Genomic DNA, 16,394 nt, shown 5'->3' with positions numbered 1-16,394 from the left:
TAGATTTGAAATGATCAATCAAGATGTGATTAAAGTGTGTTTAAAGGTAATTCAGTTTAGTAGGTAAAGGATGAGGTTCTGATGGAGATGGATGTTTTGTATGTGTTGGCTGTAATTCAGAATACTCTATGTGGTTAACAAGTTAGAGGCAGTTATTGGGGGTGAATCAAAACCTGTCGAGATATGGCAGAAACTTCTGGCGAGGGCAAATCAACAGGTGCTGATGAGTATACAGTCGAGTTAAGCAACAACTAAAAGGCCTATAAAACACAGAACATAAATAGGTTGATGATTACAGAATTCTTTTCTTGATAAGGAACGAACTTTTCACATCGTTTTACTGAGCCAAGAAAATTCTCAAGAGTTGTCCAATAACCATATGGGACTAGTCACTGTTCGCATACAGTTTTATTATTTTCTGCCGCATATTCCTGTTTCCATGGGATTATGTGCTGGTGACAGCAATGTTAATGTCGACGTAAAACACGTGATCAACATAGAGGTAGCCATATTTACAAGTGTCTCATGATCTGAAGCATTGTGTGAAAGCAGCAAGGCTGTGGAGTCGGTAGGCCTAATGACTATTTTACCACAGCCAACTGAAGCTGCAAAGCTTCTCTAACCATGAAAAACCGGTAAATATGCAACAAAGTATGCATTAAATTAATTATATACAATGGCAATAATTGTATAGTAGAATTAATAATTAGAGATGAGAGAGTAATGAAATATTCGATTTGAGTAGACCTCAATATTCGACTATTCAATCGAATATCGAATCCCATTATAGTCTATGGGAAAAAAAAAAAAGCTCATTTCAGGGAAATCAAAATTCGACCATTTGGAGTCACCAAGTCCATAATGACACCTCAGGAAATGATGCCAACACCTCTGGGACAGCAGGGGAAGCATGCCTGGGTGCATCTAACATACCTAAGTCCCAATATTACGCCACTATCACAGACTATCAACTAGCCACTCCAAACTCAATATAACCTCTATGAAAAGTGGAAAAATACTTGGAAACCTTCTTTCCTCTACATTAGTATGGACAGAAACAAATTTTAAGCTAAAGAAACATTAGCATGCACCCCTTTAAATCATGTTGCCCATGACAACCTTTGTATGTTAGAAGTATATACTGAGCTTAAAACACATATATAACTGGAGATGGGCAAGGTATATAGTGCCCAAATACCTCTGTATGTTAGAAGTATATACTGAGCTTAAAACAGGTATATAATAGGAGATGGGCAAGGTATATAGATCCCAAAATCCTCTCTATGTTAGATGTATACAAGCGTACTGTATGGCAAGTATACACCTAGCTTACAACAGGTATAGGACAGGAGATGGGAAAAGTAAATTGGGGGAAAAGGTGGTATGGAATTGGAGCCTGAACAAGGGCTTTTTGGGGATAAGTTTTCTCCGATCCAGGCAAATGCTACAAGACTGGTAGGATACTGCTTTTCAGTAGAGATGAAGCATTACCCAAAATTTGTCAGGAAACTAAGCTAAGAGCTTCTTAAAGCAAAAAAAAGTGAATATTCAATAACCAATTATGTCATTTGGCCTCAACCTGAACACGCATGCTTTTCACTTACTGAAAGCAAAGCTACAAGTAGAAGGACTTAGAGGTTATCTTTTTAAATAGGCCGAGGAAAGTAAAAAAAAAAAAAAGATACATTTATTTTCCTGACTCTAGTGCTCTGGTGTCTTCCCAGCACGGTCTGGTCCTATAGCTCTGGTGTTTGTCTTGAAGTGAAATTCCTCTGCTGCTGTGACATCCTGGATCCCTTCCATTCAAGCCACTGATTGACTTTAGAAGTTACGTGTGGCGGAGACTACCGGACTGCGCTGGGAGGCACTGGAGAATTGGGAAAAATGTTTGCGAAACATCTCCAGGGAGATGTCCTTTGGTTCCAGAGTTCAGGTCATTGACTGCTAAGTATTAGTTACTAAAAATATTATTTATAACTTTAGTTTGCCCAGTTAATATTAAGCCTGTAAAAAAAGGAGGGACTACCGCAAAAAAAATGCCATTATTCTTTACTGAATGATAACTATTACGGCATTTGTCAAATCTATTGTGCTTGTGTACTATGGTTAAATTATCTAAATTAACAAAATCTCACGGTCCAAGTAATTTGAGATCCAAATATCTATTAAGAGAAGCAGCACTTTAAAAAATTATGAGACCATTGTCATCAAGTTGCATCTCATATAAGAGAAGAGTGAAGAGGGTTCAGCACCTGAGTTCAGTGAAAAAAAGTAAAACCAGACTCAGTACTTCTGACTCCATTTATCACTTTACATAATAAGACCTTTGTATAAAGCTGAAACTTTGGACTGAGCATGTGTATGAAACCAGTTTCGGATAGCTATGTTTGGTCAGTTTGATCATTTGTGGCTTTGTTGAACTGAGCCTCCTGGGCGATAGTGATCTACGATTATATTATTCCAGCCCAGCAGTGGGTTTATGACAATTTAGGCTAATTTGCATCAAAAGGTGTTATCTTTCTGGACTTTATAGAGGTAATGCTGTGTGACAAATAAATAGTGCGCGCACACACACACACGTGTGTTTGCCCCAAAAAAGAAGAGCTCATTTAGCAAATTTTTCTCTCAAATTCTAGGATGGGCGTCTTGCCGCAGGAGACCAGCTTCTTAGCGTGGATGGACGAAGTTTGGTGGGGCTGTCTCAAGAACGGTAATGACTTTACCTTATAGTAGATAATTGCCACACAAAATGCACAAATTTGCGGCAAATTGGTACATGGGCTGAAAGCATAATATCTAAATATATTCTATATTTATGTTTCAAACAAAAGATGTGATAAGCGGATGTTGTATTAATAAAGCTGATTTTTACTAACAGTGCTGCTGAACTTATGACAAGAACAGGTTCAGTCGTCACCCTTGAAGTAGCAAAACAAGGTGCAATATACCACGGCTTGGCAACACTGCTGAATCAGCCATCTCCATTAATGCAAAGAGGTAAATAAGGAATTTTGTGTAATTAACATTAAAGCTTAAAAAACTTTTAGTGACACAAGTGTGAATTAAGTAAACCTAGGGCACTATTAAATGTCTAAGGGGTTGTCGAGGAATAGAAGCAACCTGAGGAGTGGCCAGGGGAGTTGTAAAATAAAAACAGAAGAACAGCATATTCACGTTTTCACAGAACCTCTTTTGTCTTTTGTCAGTCATATGGCTGTGCCATTATGAAGGAAGTCCTTAGCTCCACGTGACTGCTGAGACTAATTTGTGGCCTCAGCATTATGTTTGTCTATTTCTCAAATGGAAGGAAAAGTGAATGATGATGGACTCAATGATCAACACAGGCAGTGCACCTTCAGTTTGTCAGTTTTTTACTCCACTGTTCTTATCCAAATACTGTTCAGAGCAACGTACAGAACAGCAGTGTGAATGCAGCTTTAGATGAGTTAGTTTACAAATGCACCAGGATTTCTATCTCTGCTGAATAATGAATGTGCTGCAGCTTTAGACAATCTGAGTTTATAACACCCATTAGTTGGATGGCTTCATGACATAAATTTGAGCTTCATGATTTTTTATTTTATTTTTTTTTTAATGTAGATTGTGAGCCTCATATAGGGATCACTTGCTTGGGGATCAGAAGAACAGAAAACTAATTTAATTAAAAAGTAGGCGATAATGGGGTCTACTGGGTTTCTGCCTGAAAAATGCGAAAAGTCCTGCATGTGGGTCAGAAACCCCAAACGGAATCCAGGCACAGGTGTTAACCTAGCCTTAGCTGAACTTCCAGCAGAACTGTAGATAACAGTGAGCACACTTGGCACATTTCCCTACCTCCCGCCCTCTCCTTCCCCAACCCCAGAGAGCAGTGACTGACATAATTTGTCCTGTCTTATCAAACACGTCCAGCTCCATGGAAACAAGGTGTAAACAATAAGAGAAATAATTTCATGTAGCAGCATTGCTGAAGCTACTTAGGAAAATTCTTGAATTTACTTAACCCTTTTCTTGCCGAGGACATCAGCTCTACGTCCTCCCAGGGTGGCACTTCTGTAGCGGAGGACATAGCTAATACATCCTCCCTACTAATACCAATATCTCATGACTGCATGCAGATATCTGGATGGTTTAAGATTCATTTTAAAGATGACAATCCCAAATTTAAAATTATACCAAGCTTTTCATGATAGATCTTGTAGTTTTGGAGCGATTCACTGTTGAAAACACTATTTGGCATTGAGATCCAACTGCAGATCTCAATTCCTGACAGCGTTTCAACAGTGAATCGCTCCAAAACTAGAAGTTCAATCATGAAGACCTTCAAATTCTCATCTTTAAAATGAATTTTAAAGCATCAAGATATCTTCATGGAGTCCTGAGATATAGGGCTCTAAAGTATCCGTGTCCCCCCCGTCCCCCCGTCTCGGGAAGCATCAGTGAACTGTAGTAGAAGGGGAGGGGGTAGGAGTAACCCTGCAGCGTGCACAGAGATGGAGAATGATTCTTCACTCTGTGCATAACCTATATGTGACCCCAGGAGGGGGATTATCAGGGACTTTCATCCTTCTTGCCAATCAGAGAAAATACTATACTTTTGCTCTCTGATTGTCACATACAGGTATAATGTAATTCCCCCCCCCCTCCCACCCTGAGCTTTACTATGTTATACCCTCTAAACATACCAGGATGTTTATTGGCACTGTGACCCAGGTGACTACCATTGTCCAGGTCGCAGCGCCAAAAAAAGTTGCACCAAACACTTACACAACACATACACAAAGTCGTGAATAAAGTTTACATTTCACCCAATCCCTGTCCTGTCCATACCTGAGCTTTCTAGTGTAAACTAAGTCTAGTGATATCTGTTACACGCTAAAATAATAGTAATAACGATTATCACTAGAGATCAACGTATAGGTTGCTAAAATTTTTATAGGGGGATGGAAAATAACATTTTTATGTAAAGTCCTATTTAATTTTCATGCACAAAATGGGATGGCGCATTTCTGCGATTATGGCGATTCTTTAACACCCGCCCCTGTAAATATATACATGTATGGTATGTATGAACTCCTCACATCTTGCATTTTTTTGGAAAGTACATTTTGTTTGCAGAAAGATATTGCTTGAGCCGCACTTTAGTGGCAAATTTGAATTTTTGTGCAATTTTTGCTGCAAAGTTGCATGAAGGTGGTTGCATATATGAATTATTAAATTGAGTTTTTATATACGGTATGCTGTGTACTCTGAAAAAAGTTAGATTTTGGTATCACAGTCACAGTTTGGTAGGTGCAGTATAGATTTTTAACATATTGGTGAATAACCGCAAAATCCCGCCTGTCTTCTGTATTAGTGTCTTTGGGAGTCCGAGCTCTTGTTATAGTTGATGTTTGTGGTACATATAGTGTGTGTGTGTATATGTGTATGTATGTATGTATGTATGTATGTGTGTGTGTGTATATATATATATATATATATATATATATATATATATATATATATATATATTATGTATATGTATAGATACACACATATATATATGTATGTGTGTGTATACATTGTCTACACCTTTGAGGTATTATTTTAACTGTATTTTGTTAATGAATCTGAGATTGAGCATGAGTTTTAGGTTTTAGTGCATTTTTTTTTTTTTTTTAAATGTGTTTGTCACAAAGTTGCATGAAGGTGGATGTGGTTATCAATGACCCATTAAGATGTTTGTAATCTTCAGGTTGTCTGCTTTGAAAAAATATATAGAGTTTAGGGGTTCACTTAATTTTCATGGTGTGTAATCCTTACATTTTCTAGGATATTTTTTTTTTTTTTTTTTTTTTTTACACATTTCCAGCTTCAAAGCAGATTTTTGTTCCTTCCAGTTCTAGCGATTTTCTGAAGACATGTGCATGCGAGTGTAGGCCATAGTGATATGAATTAACTCTGCAAATGTTGATCTCTTATTTTTAGGAGGTTTGGTGCATATAATTTTTTTGTTTGGTTTCCGCTTTTAGCAACTAATATACATTTATTTGTATTTTTTCATAAAACATTCACTTTAAATCAAAATTGCATGAAGGTGCCTGTTTGTATACAGTACCAAGTGGCATTCAGACAATGCTGCAGGTGTCTACTTTAAGAAAATACACTCACCGGCCACTTTATTAGGTACACCATGCTAGTAACGGGTTGGACCCCCTTTTGCCTTCAGAACTGCCTCAATTCTTCGTGGCATAGATTCAACAAGGTGCTGGAAGCATTCCTCAGAGATTTTGGTCCAAATTGACATGATGGCATCACACAGTTGCCGCAGATTTGTCGGCTGCACATCCATGATGCGAATCTCCCGTTCCACCACATCCCAAAGATGCTCTATTGGATTGAGATCTGGTGACTGTGGAGGCCATTGGAGTACAGTGAACTCATTGTCATGTTCAAGAAACCAGTCTGAGATGATTCCAGCTTTATGACATGGCGCATTATCCTGCTGAAAGTAGCCATCAGATGTTGGGTACATTGTGGTCATAAAGGGATGGACATGGTCAGCAACAATACTCAGGTAGGCTTTGGCGTTGCAACGATGCTCAATTGGTACCAAGGGGCCCAAAGAGTGCCAAGAAAATATTCCCCACACCATGACACCACCACCACCAGCCTGAACCGTTGATACAAGGCAGGATGGATCCATGCTTTCATGTTGTTGACGCCAAATTCTGACCCTACCATCCGAATGTCGCAGCAGAAATCAAGACTCATCAGACCAGGCAACGTTTTTCCAATCTTTAATTGTCCAATTTCGATGAGCTTGTGCAAATTGTAGCCTCAGTTTCCTGTTCTTAGCTGAAAGGAGTGGCACCCGGTGTGGTCTTCTGCTGCTGTAGCCCATCTGCCTCAAAGTTCGACGTACTGTGCGTTCAGAGATGCTCTTCTGGCTACCTTGGTTGTAACGGGTGGCTATTTGAGTCACTGTTGCCTTTCTATCAGCTCGAACCAGTCTGGCCATTCTCCTCTGACCTCTGGCATCAACAACGCATTTCCGCCCACAGAACTGCCGCTCACTGGATGTTTTTTCTTTTTCGGACCGTTCTCTGTAAACCCTAGAGATGGTTGTGCGTGAAAATCCCAGTAGATCAGCAGTTTCTGAAATACTCAGACCAGCCCTTCTGGCACCAACAACCATGCCACGTTCAAAGGCACTCAAATCACCTTTCTTCCCCATACTGATGCTCGGTTTGAACTGCAGGAGATTGTCTTGACCATGTCTACATGCCTAAATGCACTGAGTTGCCGCCATGTGATTGACTGATTAGAAATTAAGTGTTAACGAGCAGTTGGACAGGTGTACCTAATAAAGTGGCCGGTGAGTGTATATAGGTATGGGGGGGGGGGTTGGATGCTTTTTTAATGTTGCAATTTAGGTTTGATTTGTCCATCTCAAAACTGTGAAAATTGCTCTGGCTATTGGAGGTGCAAAATTTCCAGAGACCCTTGGCAGAGAAAGGGTTATACTACCAGTCTAGATAGAATATTTGAAATGGAAATGCTCCTTTTAAAGTTGTGGCTTCTTTTTAAACTTAAGCTGATGTGTATAGGTGGCTTGTATTCCAAAGCAAATCCACAGATGACTATAAAACTGAAACTTAATTCAAGGTCACGTAATCCCTGCTAAGTGTAATTTTCCCTTTTCTCATATTCTTAATGTAACAAAAGGTGTTGTGTTTTTGTTTTGTTTTTTTTCCTTCGGTGACTGACCTTTCCAGTTTACTCATTCTTTCAGATCGACGTGGCTCAGGGAAACCTCGACCAAAAAGTGAGGGATTTGAGCTTTACGGTAACACTGGTCAGAATGGATCACCAGAAAGTCCCCAAATCCCTTGGCCAGAATACTCTGAACCAAAGAAATTGCCAGGGGATGATCGACTAATGAAGAACCGTGCTGATCATCGTTCCAGTCCCAATGTAGCAAGTAAGCTTAAAGACATGTCATGAAGTAGAAAATGCTAAATAACATGCATCAATTGATTCTTGCTGTTGCCATGAACAAGTTGGTGTTTTTTCTTTTTAAAAATCTGTCCACCCATTCCAAAGATTTGTCCCTGAATGATTATATGTAAATGAGCTCTAATTCTCCATGTGGGATGGGAACCTTTTTATTTTCTCAAAGAAAACCATAGTTTCCACCCACTAGGAGAATCAGAGCTAGTTTACACATAATTTTCCAGGAGCTAGATCTTTTGATCAAGTGGATTTTAAAAAGAAAAAGAAAAAAAGAAAAAAAAATCGGGGTACGGATTACAATAAAATGTATTTTAATTACCATTTTCTACTTTGTGAAAGATCCTCTTTTAATGTCAAACATAAGGTGCAAGATTTATTCTAGCTGCAAAGCTTAAGATCAATATGCTTATTTTCTAAATATTTTATTTCTATTTTTTTATTTTATTATTTTTAAAGATCAACCTCACAGTCCAGGAGGAAAAACTGCATATGGTAGTACAGCACCAGTGAAGATCACATCAGTCTCTACAGGAAATTTGTGCACAGAGGTTTGTTGTTGATTAAAATAATTAAAAACAATAATTGGATGTGGAAGGGGGAGTATTGTACTGCAGAGACCCAGCAATAATTTCCACAGTCAGTGTCTGCATTGATCGCGGGCATTAAGAACTTCCCCATGCCTTGGTCAAGGCTGACTGAGCTGTAATTTACTAGGGATTGCCAGCACCTGGAGCGACTCACAACAAAAATAAAAAATGTCACTGGCAGGAAGGGGTTAAAGGTGGTGTATAGAGAAGAAATTGCTCTATTGTGAGATCTGTTAGACATTAGATTGTCAATGAAAGAATTAACTGTAAGCACAGATTCCAGTCACGGTCTGTGAAGTGACCCTGTCTTATCGATGTCTATTTCATAACACTAATTTGCCTGTGCATAATTGCTTGATTCCTCTTATAACCATTGCTGGAAATCCTGAATTTTCTGAACTCTGCTGCCTATAGCCTAGCTATGATGCAGAGAGATGGATCATAGATCTGTTTGCATGTCCACCATTACAGCATTTCAAGCTGATCACCAGTGTCCTAGCTTTTATCCTATCCTATCCTACTAATATGTGAAAGTTTGTGTGTTTGGATGTTTGTGTCAGGATTTGAACCTGTGACCTGCTCTTTAGCCCGGTGTCTCCTTGCTGCCTGAGCTATCAGGCTTGTGGAATAATGGCCTGTTGGACTTTTGTGTGGAGCCTACTGCTGAGGCTCATCAGCTGCTGCTAGTGATTGAAACCCGCCCTGTATTAACCTTGATTGGACTGGCTATATATAGGTGACTCTGACACTTCCTGTTTGTGTTGGTATTGTGTTCTGTTTATTCCGGATACAGCCTGAACACCCAGGAGACCTCCTTGCTGGAGATCCTCTTCAGTTCTTTGGAACTTCACCTGCTAGCTGAAAGCTCGCCGTAGCTTTACTACAGCTCTTGTAAGACTACAGACTTCTACCTGGTCTTTACCCATCTGCCCTTGGACTACTACCTCAGCCCCCTGTGGGCTATCCACCTGCTGTCTCCAGCCTCCTCTGTGTTACCCGACGACTGGACTCCTGATCCCATACCACTAGTATCGTGACAGTTTGTTCCTCAATCACGCAAAAACGGCTGAACGGATTTGAATGAAATTTGGCACACAGATTGATTGTAAGCTCGATTTAAAATATAGGCTACTTTTTATCCTGGTAAATTACATGGCTTCATGACAGTTATGAATTTAGTTTCACATACTATATTAAACAGCTCTTAGGAGCAGCCTTATCTCAGCCAGGGCTGTTATCTCTCTGTGTAAACACACGCTAACCCACATTGTGTATACACCTTTGCATATTATCTGATCTGCTCCAGTGCTCACAAACATGGGCAAAAACCTTTAATCCAAATTGGCAGTTTGCCAATTTTTAACATGCCTGGAAAAAGAGAATCTATTTTGTCGCAAACAACGAGAGCTATGAAGGTAGCCAGAAGTCAGAGTTCTTCTCAAGCACAGCTGAGGGGGATCAACGTCAACAACCTGCTCATTGTATGGTTTCCCAGCGAGGTGCTGAGATGCCGGAACAATCCCAGGCACAGTGCAAGAACCAAGTTCAGGGGCAGGCCAGCTTGAGAGCTGCCGAAACGCCTGAGCATGCGGATCATCAATGCCAACAACACGCTCATTATATGGCATTCCAGTGAACCACTGAGATGCCAGAACAATCACGGGCACAGCGCCAGGAACGAGTTCGGCAGCAGGCATTGAGATGCCGGAACACTTCCAGGCACAGTGCAAGAAACAAGTTCAGCGGCAGGCCAGCTTGGGAGCTGCTGAAACGCCGGAGCATGCGGATCAACAACGCCAAGAACATGCTCGTTAATATGCTGTCCCAGCAAGCTGCTGAGATGCCAGAACAATTATAAGCACGGTGTGAGGAACAAGTTCAGCAGTAGGACAGCTTAACAGCTGCCGAAATGCCGGAGCAGGCAAACCATCAACAGCAGCAATTTGCTAAATATAGGTGGATCATCAACGCCAACAACCCGCAGACAAAGTCGCGGATAGAGGCTAGTACTACATATATCAGCCATCAGGCCATCAGATTACATACCACGTCATAGATGTGTGAGTCACTGCACACGCTGTGCACAGCTGTGCACCTGTGTGCTCATCACATGACCATGGTCAGACTTTTATCCTCTAGCAGTAACATAATGAATGACAGCAAATCTAGAAAACCGTGAGGAATTGATACAGAAAGTATATTGGAAAATTGTATATCTTTTTATTGTACATTTGTTTGTCAATATTGGTCTGAAAGTGGCCAACCCCTTTAAGAGAGACGAATGGGTCCCAAATTTGGGATCAAATAGGTCAGACATTTGCCATGTCCTGTGGGGATGCCATAAATGTCTTTGTGGGAAAACTGTAATCAAAAAATAACCAAAGCTAAAGTCAGCTCATTTGGTGAACATGCTCACATTGATTATTTTGGTTCAGCTATTTTGCAACCAATCCATTATTGGTTACCCTGCGACTGGCTAAGGGATCGCCCTTGTCGCTTTCCCAGAACGGGGGCATGGCAAGGACTTGCTATCAGCCCTGCTAGATTTATTATTTATGGCAGAAATTTGGTGGAAGCGATACTGGAAATTTTGTGCCAGCTATAGGAAGATCTCCTTCCTGGTACATGGCTCATTGTTGGAGCACCCAAATGTAAATCACACCCAATGTTCTTCTTATATCAATCCTCCACTTCCAGCAGCAGTTGCGACATGTCAACCTTGCTGCAGTCAGTAGTTTGATGTCGTGATTAGAGATTAGCGAACACTATTCGAAACAGCTGTTTCGCATAGCATGCTCCCATAGAAATGAATGGAAGCGGCCGGCATGCAGACTTTGGCTACGTCCATTCATTTCTATGGGAGCGTACTATTCGAAATGGCTGTTTAGAATAGTGTTCTCTCATCTCTAGTCGTGATCATTGGTCATGACCACAATTTGTCAAGAGTCACTATGGAAGATGCAAGAAATTGGAAAACTAAGAGTGCTTACAGTTTAGTGATGAATCCATTGGAAACTTATAATTTAAAGAGGTGTTCGCATCTCTAAGTTCACATTCTAAATTGTAGTGGATGGCAAATAAATATTTGCAAATAAGTAATTAACAAATGTGCTTGGCTTTCCAGATGAGATCCCTTATCTCTCAACATTGTGCTTGCGCTGTACTGAAAGATTTACAACCTTGAATGGGGGAATAGCACATCTGATTATGCAAGTGTAAGCCAATGCTATTGTAAATAGCGGGCACAGAACAGGCAATAGTCACAAGTAGTCTCACTGTTGCCAGCTGTAACAATCCACTAGAGAGCAGGGGCCACCGTTGGAGCAGAGAGCGTCTCAGTATCTTTTTTTTTTTTTTTTTTTTTTTTTTTTTCTATAATTTTTATTGAAAGAATGTTTGGAATGCAGAACAGAAAGAACAACATGTATAACATACGGGGAGAGGCTAACCGCCACAACCCCAAATAATTTGTAGGAACAGTAAGGCATATGTGTTACTCTTTCAGAGGAAAGAAGGTAGGACATAAAACAAGGGGGGAAATGAGAAGGAAAGAAAGGGAGGGGAAAGTCACGGAAGGGAGAGAGTTCATGCTGTACAGAGATAGAGAAAAGGATTGGACAGCTTCTTAGTATCTTAATGCTGCTATGAGTAGTTTCATAACAGCATCTGGAGTACAGCATCTGGTGGCCTGAACTATGTGTCAGTTAGAGAATGTGCCACCAACAAAGGCAGAGGGGAGAAGTAGAGAATAAAATCAAACAAAGTGTTGGAAGGTGAGCAGGAATAAGAGATAAGACATGCCTTTATGTAAAAATGTAATTAATGAAGTTTTTGTATACGTTATGCACAAAATGCTCTTATTTTGGATCGCTCTTTTCTCAATTATGTCTTTATTTCAGGAACCACAACTACCATCAAGACCAGAGGCCTATCCCATTCCAACACAAACTTATATAAGAGAATATTTTACTTTTCCAAACCACAAATCCCAAGATCGAGTAACTTCTACACAAGTCCAATGGCCAGATTATGAAGAGAAAGTACATTCCCAAATTGGAAGCAATGACTCTAGCAATACTTCTGTGCAAGTAAGCGATTCACGAGAGCTATCAAACAAGCTAATAAATAACATTGGTTTTAGTAGTGTCAGATTTTGAGAGAGTATAAAATGTTCTGATTTAAAAAGTTAAAGAGGACCTGTCACCATCTGGGGCTCATGCGGTGTAATACACAGCTAGAAAGCCGACTTTCCCATTCTGTGTCCCCGGTGAAGAGCTATCGGTGCCGGTACCATAGCTCTTCATCGTCAGAAGGGTGTTTTTGACAGTCAGTCGGGAACGTCCTTCCTCACAGCAGCGTCTATAACGCTGTACTTTGAGAGGGGGCGTTGCTTACTGCTCAGCCATGACGCTGAGCGGTGAGGGGGCATTCCTCACCGCTCTCGCAGTACCACTATATATCGCTATAGATGCTGCTGTGAGGAAGGGCGTTCCTGACTGACTGTCAGAAACGCCCTTCTAACAGTGAAGAGCAACGGTACCGCCACCGATGGCTCTTCACTGGGGGCAAAGAACATCAAAGCCAATAGTGCACTGAATGTGCCCTAGATGATAAAAGGTCCTCTTTAAAGTGCTTTCACACTACCATTATTAACCCATAGATGTCGCCAATCTGCCTTTTTAAGAGAAGATAAAGTAATACTTTTAATAGTCGTACTATGGGGAAATTCAGTGTGTTACAGCAGCATGGATAATACAGTAATAAATTTAATAAAGAGCGCATACAAGCTCATGGCAGATAGAAAAAGATATTAGGAGTCATAACAACCAAGAAGAAAACAAAGACTCTGTCATTTAGTTCTCTGTGCACAGTGATCTCTTTGCCTGATGTTGATTATACAGCCTGACGGTGGTTGGGAGGAAGAACCTCAGATAACCCTCCTTCTCACACTTGGGGTGAAGCAGTCGGTCACTGCTTCCCAGAGCTGTCATGCTCTCATGGGTGGGAGTTGTTCTCCAGCATGGAGCTCACCACGGACAGTATCCTTCTGTCACCCACCAACTGCACTGGGTTAAGGGGGCTCCCCAGGACAGAGCTGGCTCTTCGAATCAGCTTGTCGATTCTATATTTTTCCTTGGCTGGTATGCTACTCACCCAACAGGCCACACCGGCAAAGATGGCTGATACTACCACAGAGTTGAAAAAGGCCCTAAGTGGTGCCACCTGGACTCCAAAGGCCCTCAGCCTCCTGAGCAGGTAGAGCCTTTTGTGACCCTTTCTGTGCAGTGTATCCAGGTGATCTGCCCAGTCCAGCTTATTATTGAGGAGCACACCCAGGTATTTGTAGGTTTTAACTGTCACTGCCTGTTCCCTGGATGTCTACCGAATTCAGGGCACTCTTTCACTTGCTAAAGTCCACCACCAACTCCTTGGTCTTCCCAGCATTAATCCTGAGGTAGTTCCGCTGAAACCATTCCAGAAAATCCCAGTTTAAGTCTCTGTACTCTGTCATCTCTGTCTGTGATGAGTCCTTCTATTGCAGAGTCATCGGAGTACTTCTGTAAGTAACAACTAGATGAGTTTTACCTAAAGTCATCAGTGTACAGTGTGAAGAGGAAAGGGGCAAGAACTGTACTTTCTGGGGCCCCTGTACTACGGATCACAGTGTCAGACACACAGCCCCGGGCTCTCACATACTGAGGTCGGTTTGTGAGGTAGTCTAGGATCCAGTTAGACAGGTGATGGTCCACTCCAACAAGGTCCAACTTATCCCTCAGTAGCCCTGGGTGAATGGTGCTAAAAGCACTGGAGAAATCAAAGAACATTATTTGCACAGTGTTCCCTGTTTCTCCAGGTGAGAAGTTCAGTGAAGAAGGTGGATGATGGCATTATCCACCCAAATGCTTCATGTGATAGGCAAACTGAAGGGTGTACATGGCAGTAGAGATGAGCGAGTACTGTTCGGATTAGCCGATCCGAACAGCACGCTCCATAGAAATGAATGGATGCACCTGGTACTTCCGCTTTGACGGCGGCCAGCCGCTTAACCCCCCGCGTGCCAGCTACGTCCATTCATTTCTATGCGAGTGTGCTGTTCGGATCGGCTGATCCGAACAGTACTCGCTCATCTCTACATGGCAGAGCTCACTAGATATCGGACATGTGTCAGGACCAGTCTCTCCTTGTCTGCTTTTATCTTCCTGATTTCCCTACACACTTGAGACTCTGTGAAGATCAGATTGTAGCCAGATGAAAGATGGGTGCAAAAGGAACTGGATTTACGTCGCCTTATGTGATGCCCCATGGTGCAGTCACTTTAATTCAAGTCAAACACCTGTAGTTTACAACTGCTTCTCTACATGCTGGAGTTACTGTCTGTGATTTATACAGTCGTAAAGGAAGCTTTTAGTACTTTTATCATCACTTGTATCAAGAAAATTTAACCCTTTACAGTGATCATAATGAAAGTGAAGCTGCTTCCTATTCATATTGTGCTTAGCAGAGCTCGCTCCCCTGCTATCCCCCACCACCTCCTACTTCCTGGATGTTTGCTCAGTCTCAGCAGAGAGTCTAGCTAGAGATAACACAAGCAGTTTACATCCCTCTACTATACTAAACTACTGGTTAATATGAACAAGTAATATAGAAAATAAGCCATGCTGAATATTTAAAACCTAATTTTTGTTGAAAATATATATAGATTTGTAGGCATTGTGATCAGAAGAACTAGGAAAGCAAATTTTAATGTTTATCTGCAATACTTTATATAAAAACTATTTTGTTTTAGGTAAAAGAAAATTATTTTTTCCCCACATTTATACCATAGCTCTGGTAAAAAAAAAAAAAAAAAAATCAACTCAACAAATAAGGCTAGTTATTTCAAGCCTTATGTGTCCGGAAAAAAACATGGTAAAAATAGTTGAGATATGCAAAGCCATTAAAAGATATTTCTGTGTAAAGTAGTGCATGCAAAAGTACTATATTTGGCCTAAGGCATTGGGGCATCCATGATGTTTGGTCCTGAATGGGTTAATGTCCGTTGTTCTCATCTGTCACAGGATGAGCGCAATGGAAATTAAATGTCAGGTGCAGACAAAGCCCCCTCCATCGAGAGTACCTCTGTATTTACTGTACTACATTTACTCTACATTTACTGTACCCATATATTATTGTAGGTCTCCATGCTTTGTGGATGTTTGTACTTTTTTTGCTTTACAAAATTTAAATAACTGCAATTTAAAATATATATTAATAGCTTGCTATAGTTTTGAATCTGGCAATACTATAGGTTTTGCTTTCTAACTGTAGTTTTTTTTTTTGTTTTTTTTTTTAATTTAACAGCGAATTGCACATTCTCAAGAAGAGTTAAGAGATGAGACTGGATTTCAGTCAGAACGAAGTCGCCTAGAGCCTGCTATGCATAAAGATTTGGAGTTTTTAGAGAGGAAGGTAGAAAAGGATGGTTGGATGAGTCAAACCTCTACTATGGAATCTAGTACATCCAGTCAAGAACATCTTAACAATTGTTTGAAAACTTACTCTTCTGCTTCATCATTAAACAAAAGTGGTCCTGGTCGTTGGAAAACTCCAGTTGCTTCTCAGCCTGTTTCAGTTTCTGGTTCACAGCCTATTAGAACAGATCTTCCACTGCTTCCACCACCACCACCGCCTCCAATGCATTATGAGGAGTTTGAGAAATTTGACAGTGTTTCTGTGGATTTACCACTTCCACCTCCACCATCACAAACTCCATTAAATTCTCAGTTAAACTCACAGTCTGCTGCATTAGAGAGAAAAAAAAGAGAAGAGCATCAG

At 40.8% G+C, this 16,394-nt stretch overlaps 1 protein-coding gene across 11 annotated transcripts in view; it reads left to right on the top strand.

Moving 5' to 3' along the window:
- AFDN (afadin, adherens junction formation factor) overlaps window positions 1-16,394 on the top strand; it is a 185,676-nt gene that overhangs the window by 133,565 nt on the left and 35,717 nt on the right. For all 11 annotated transcript variants that reach the window (XM_075267749.1, XM_075267746.1, XM_075267745.1 and 8 more), the window contains 6 exons: window positions 2,637-2,710; window positions 2,879-2,997; window positions 7,772-7,960; window positions 8,449-8,540; window positions 12,479-12,667; window positions 15,921-16,394. The exon at window positions 15,921-16,394 is cut by the window's right edge and continues 594 nt beyond it. In XM_075267749.1, coding sequence (XP_075123850.1) covers window positions 2,637-2,710; window positions 2,879-2,997; window positions 7,772-7,960; window positions 8,449-8,540; window positions 12,479-12,667; window positions 15,921-16,394 — 1,137 coding nt within the window. The remainder of the gene's footprint in view (window positions 1-2,636; window positions 2,711-2,878; window positions 2,998-7,771; window positions 7,961-8,448; window positions 8,541-12,478; window positions 12,668-15,920) is intronic.

The sequence above is a fragment of the Leptodactylus fuscus genome, chromosome 3 (genome assembly GCF_031893055.1).
Source record: "Leptodactylus fuscus isolate aLepFus1 chromosome 3, aLepFus1.hap2, whole genome shotgun sequence".
NCBI classification, from domain to species: Eukaryota; Metazoa; Chordata; class Amphibia; order Anura; family Leptodactylidae; genus Leptodactylus; species Leptodactylus fuscus.
The sequence above is the reverse complement of the archived record's forward strand: the minus strand, read 5'-3'. Positions and strand labels throughout refer to the sequence as shown.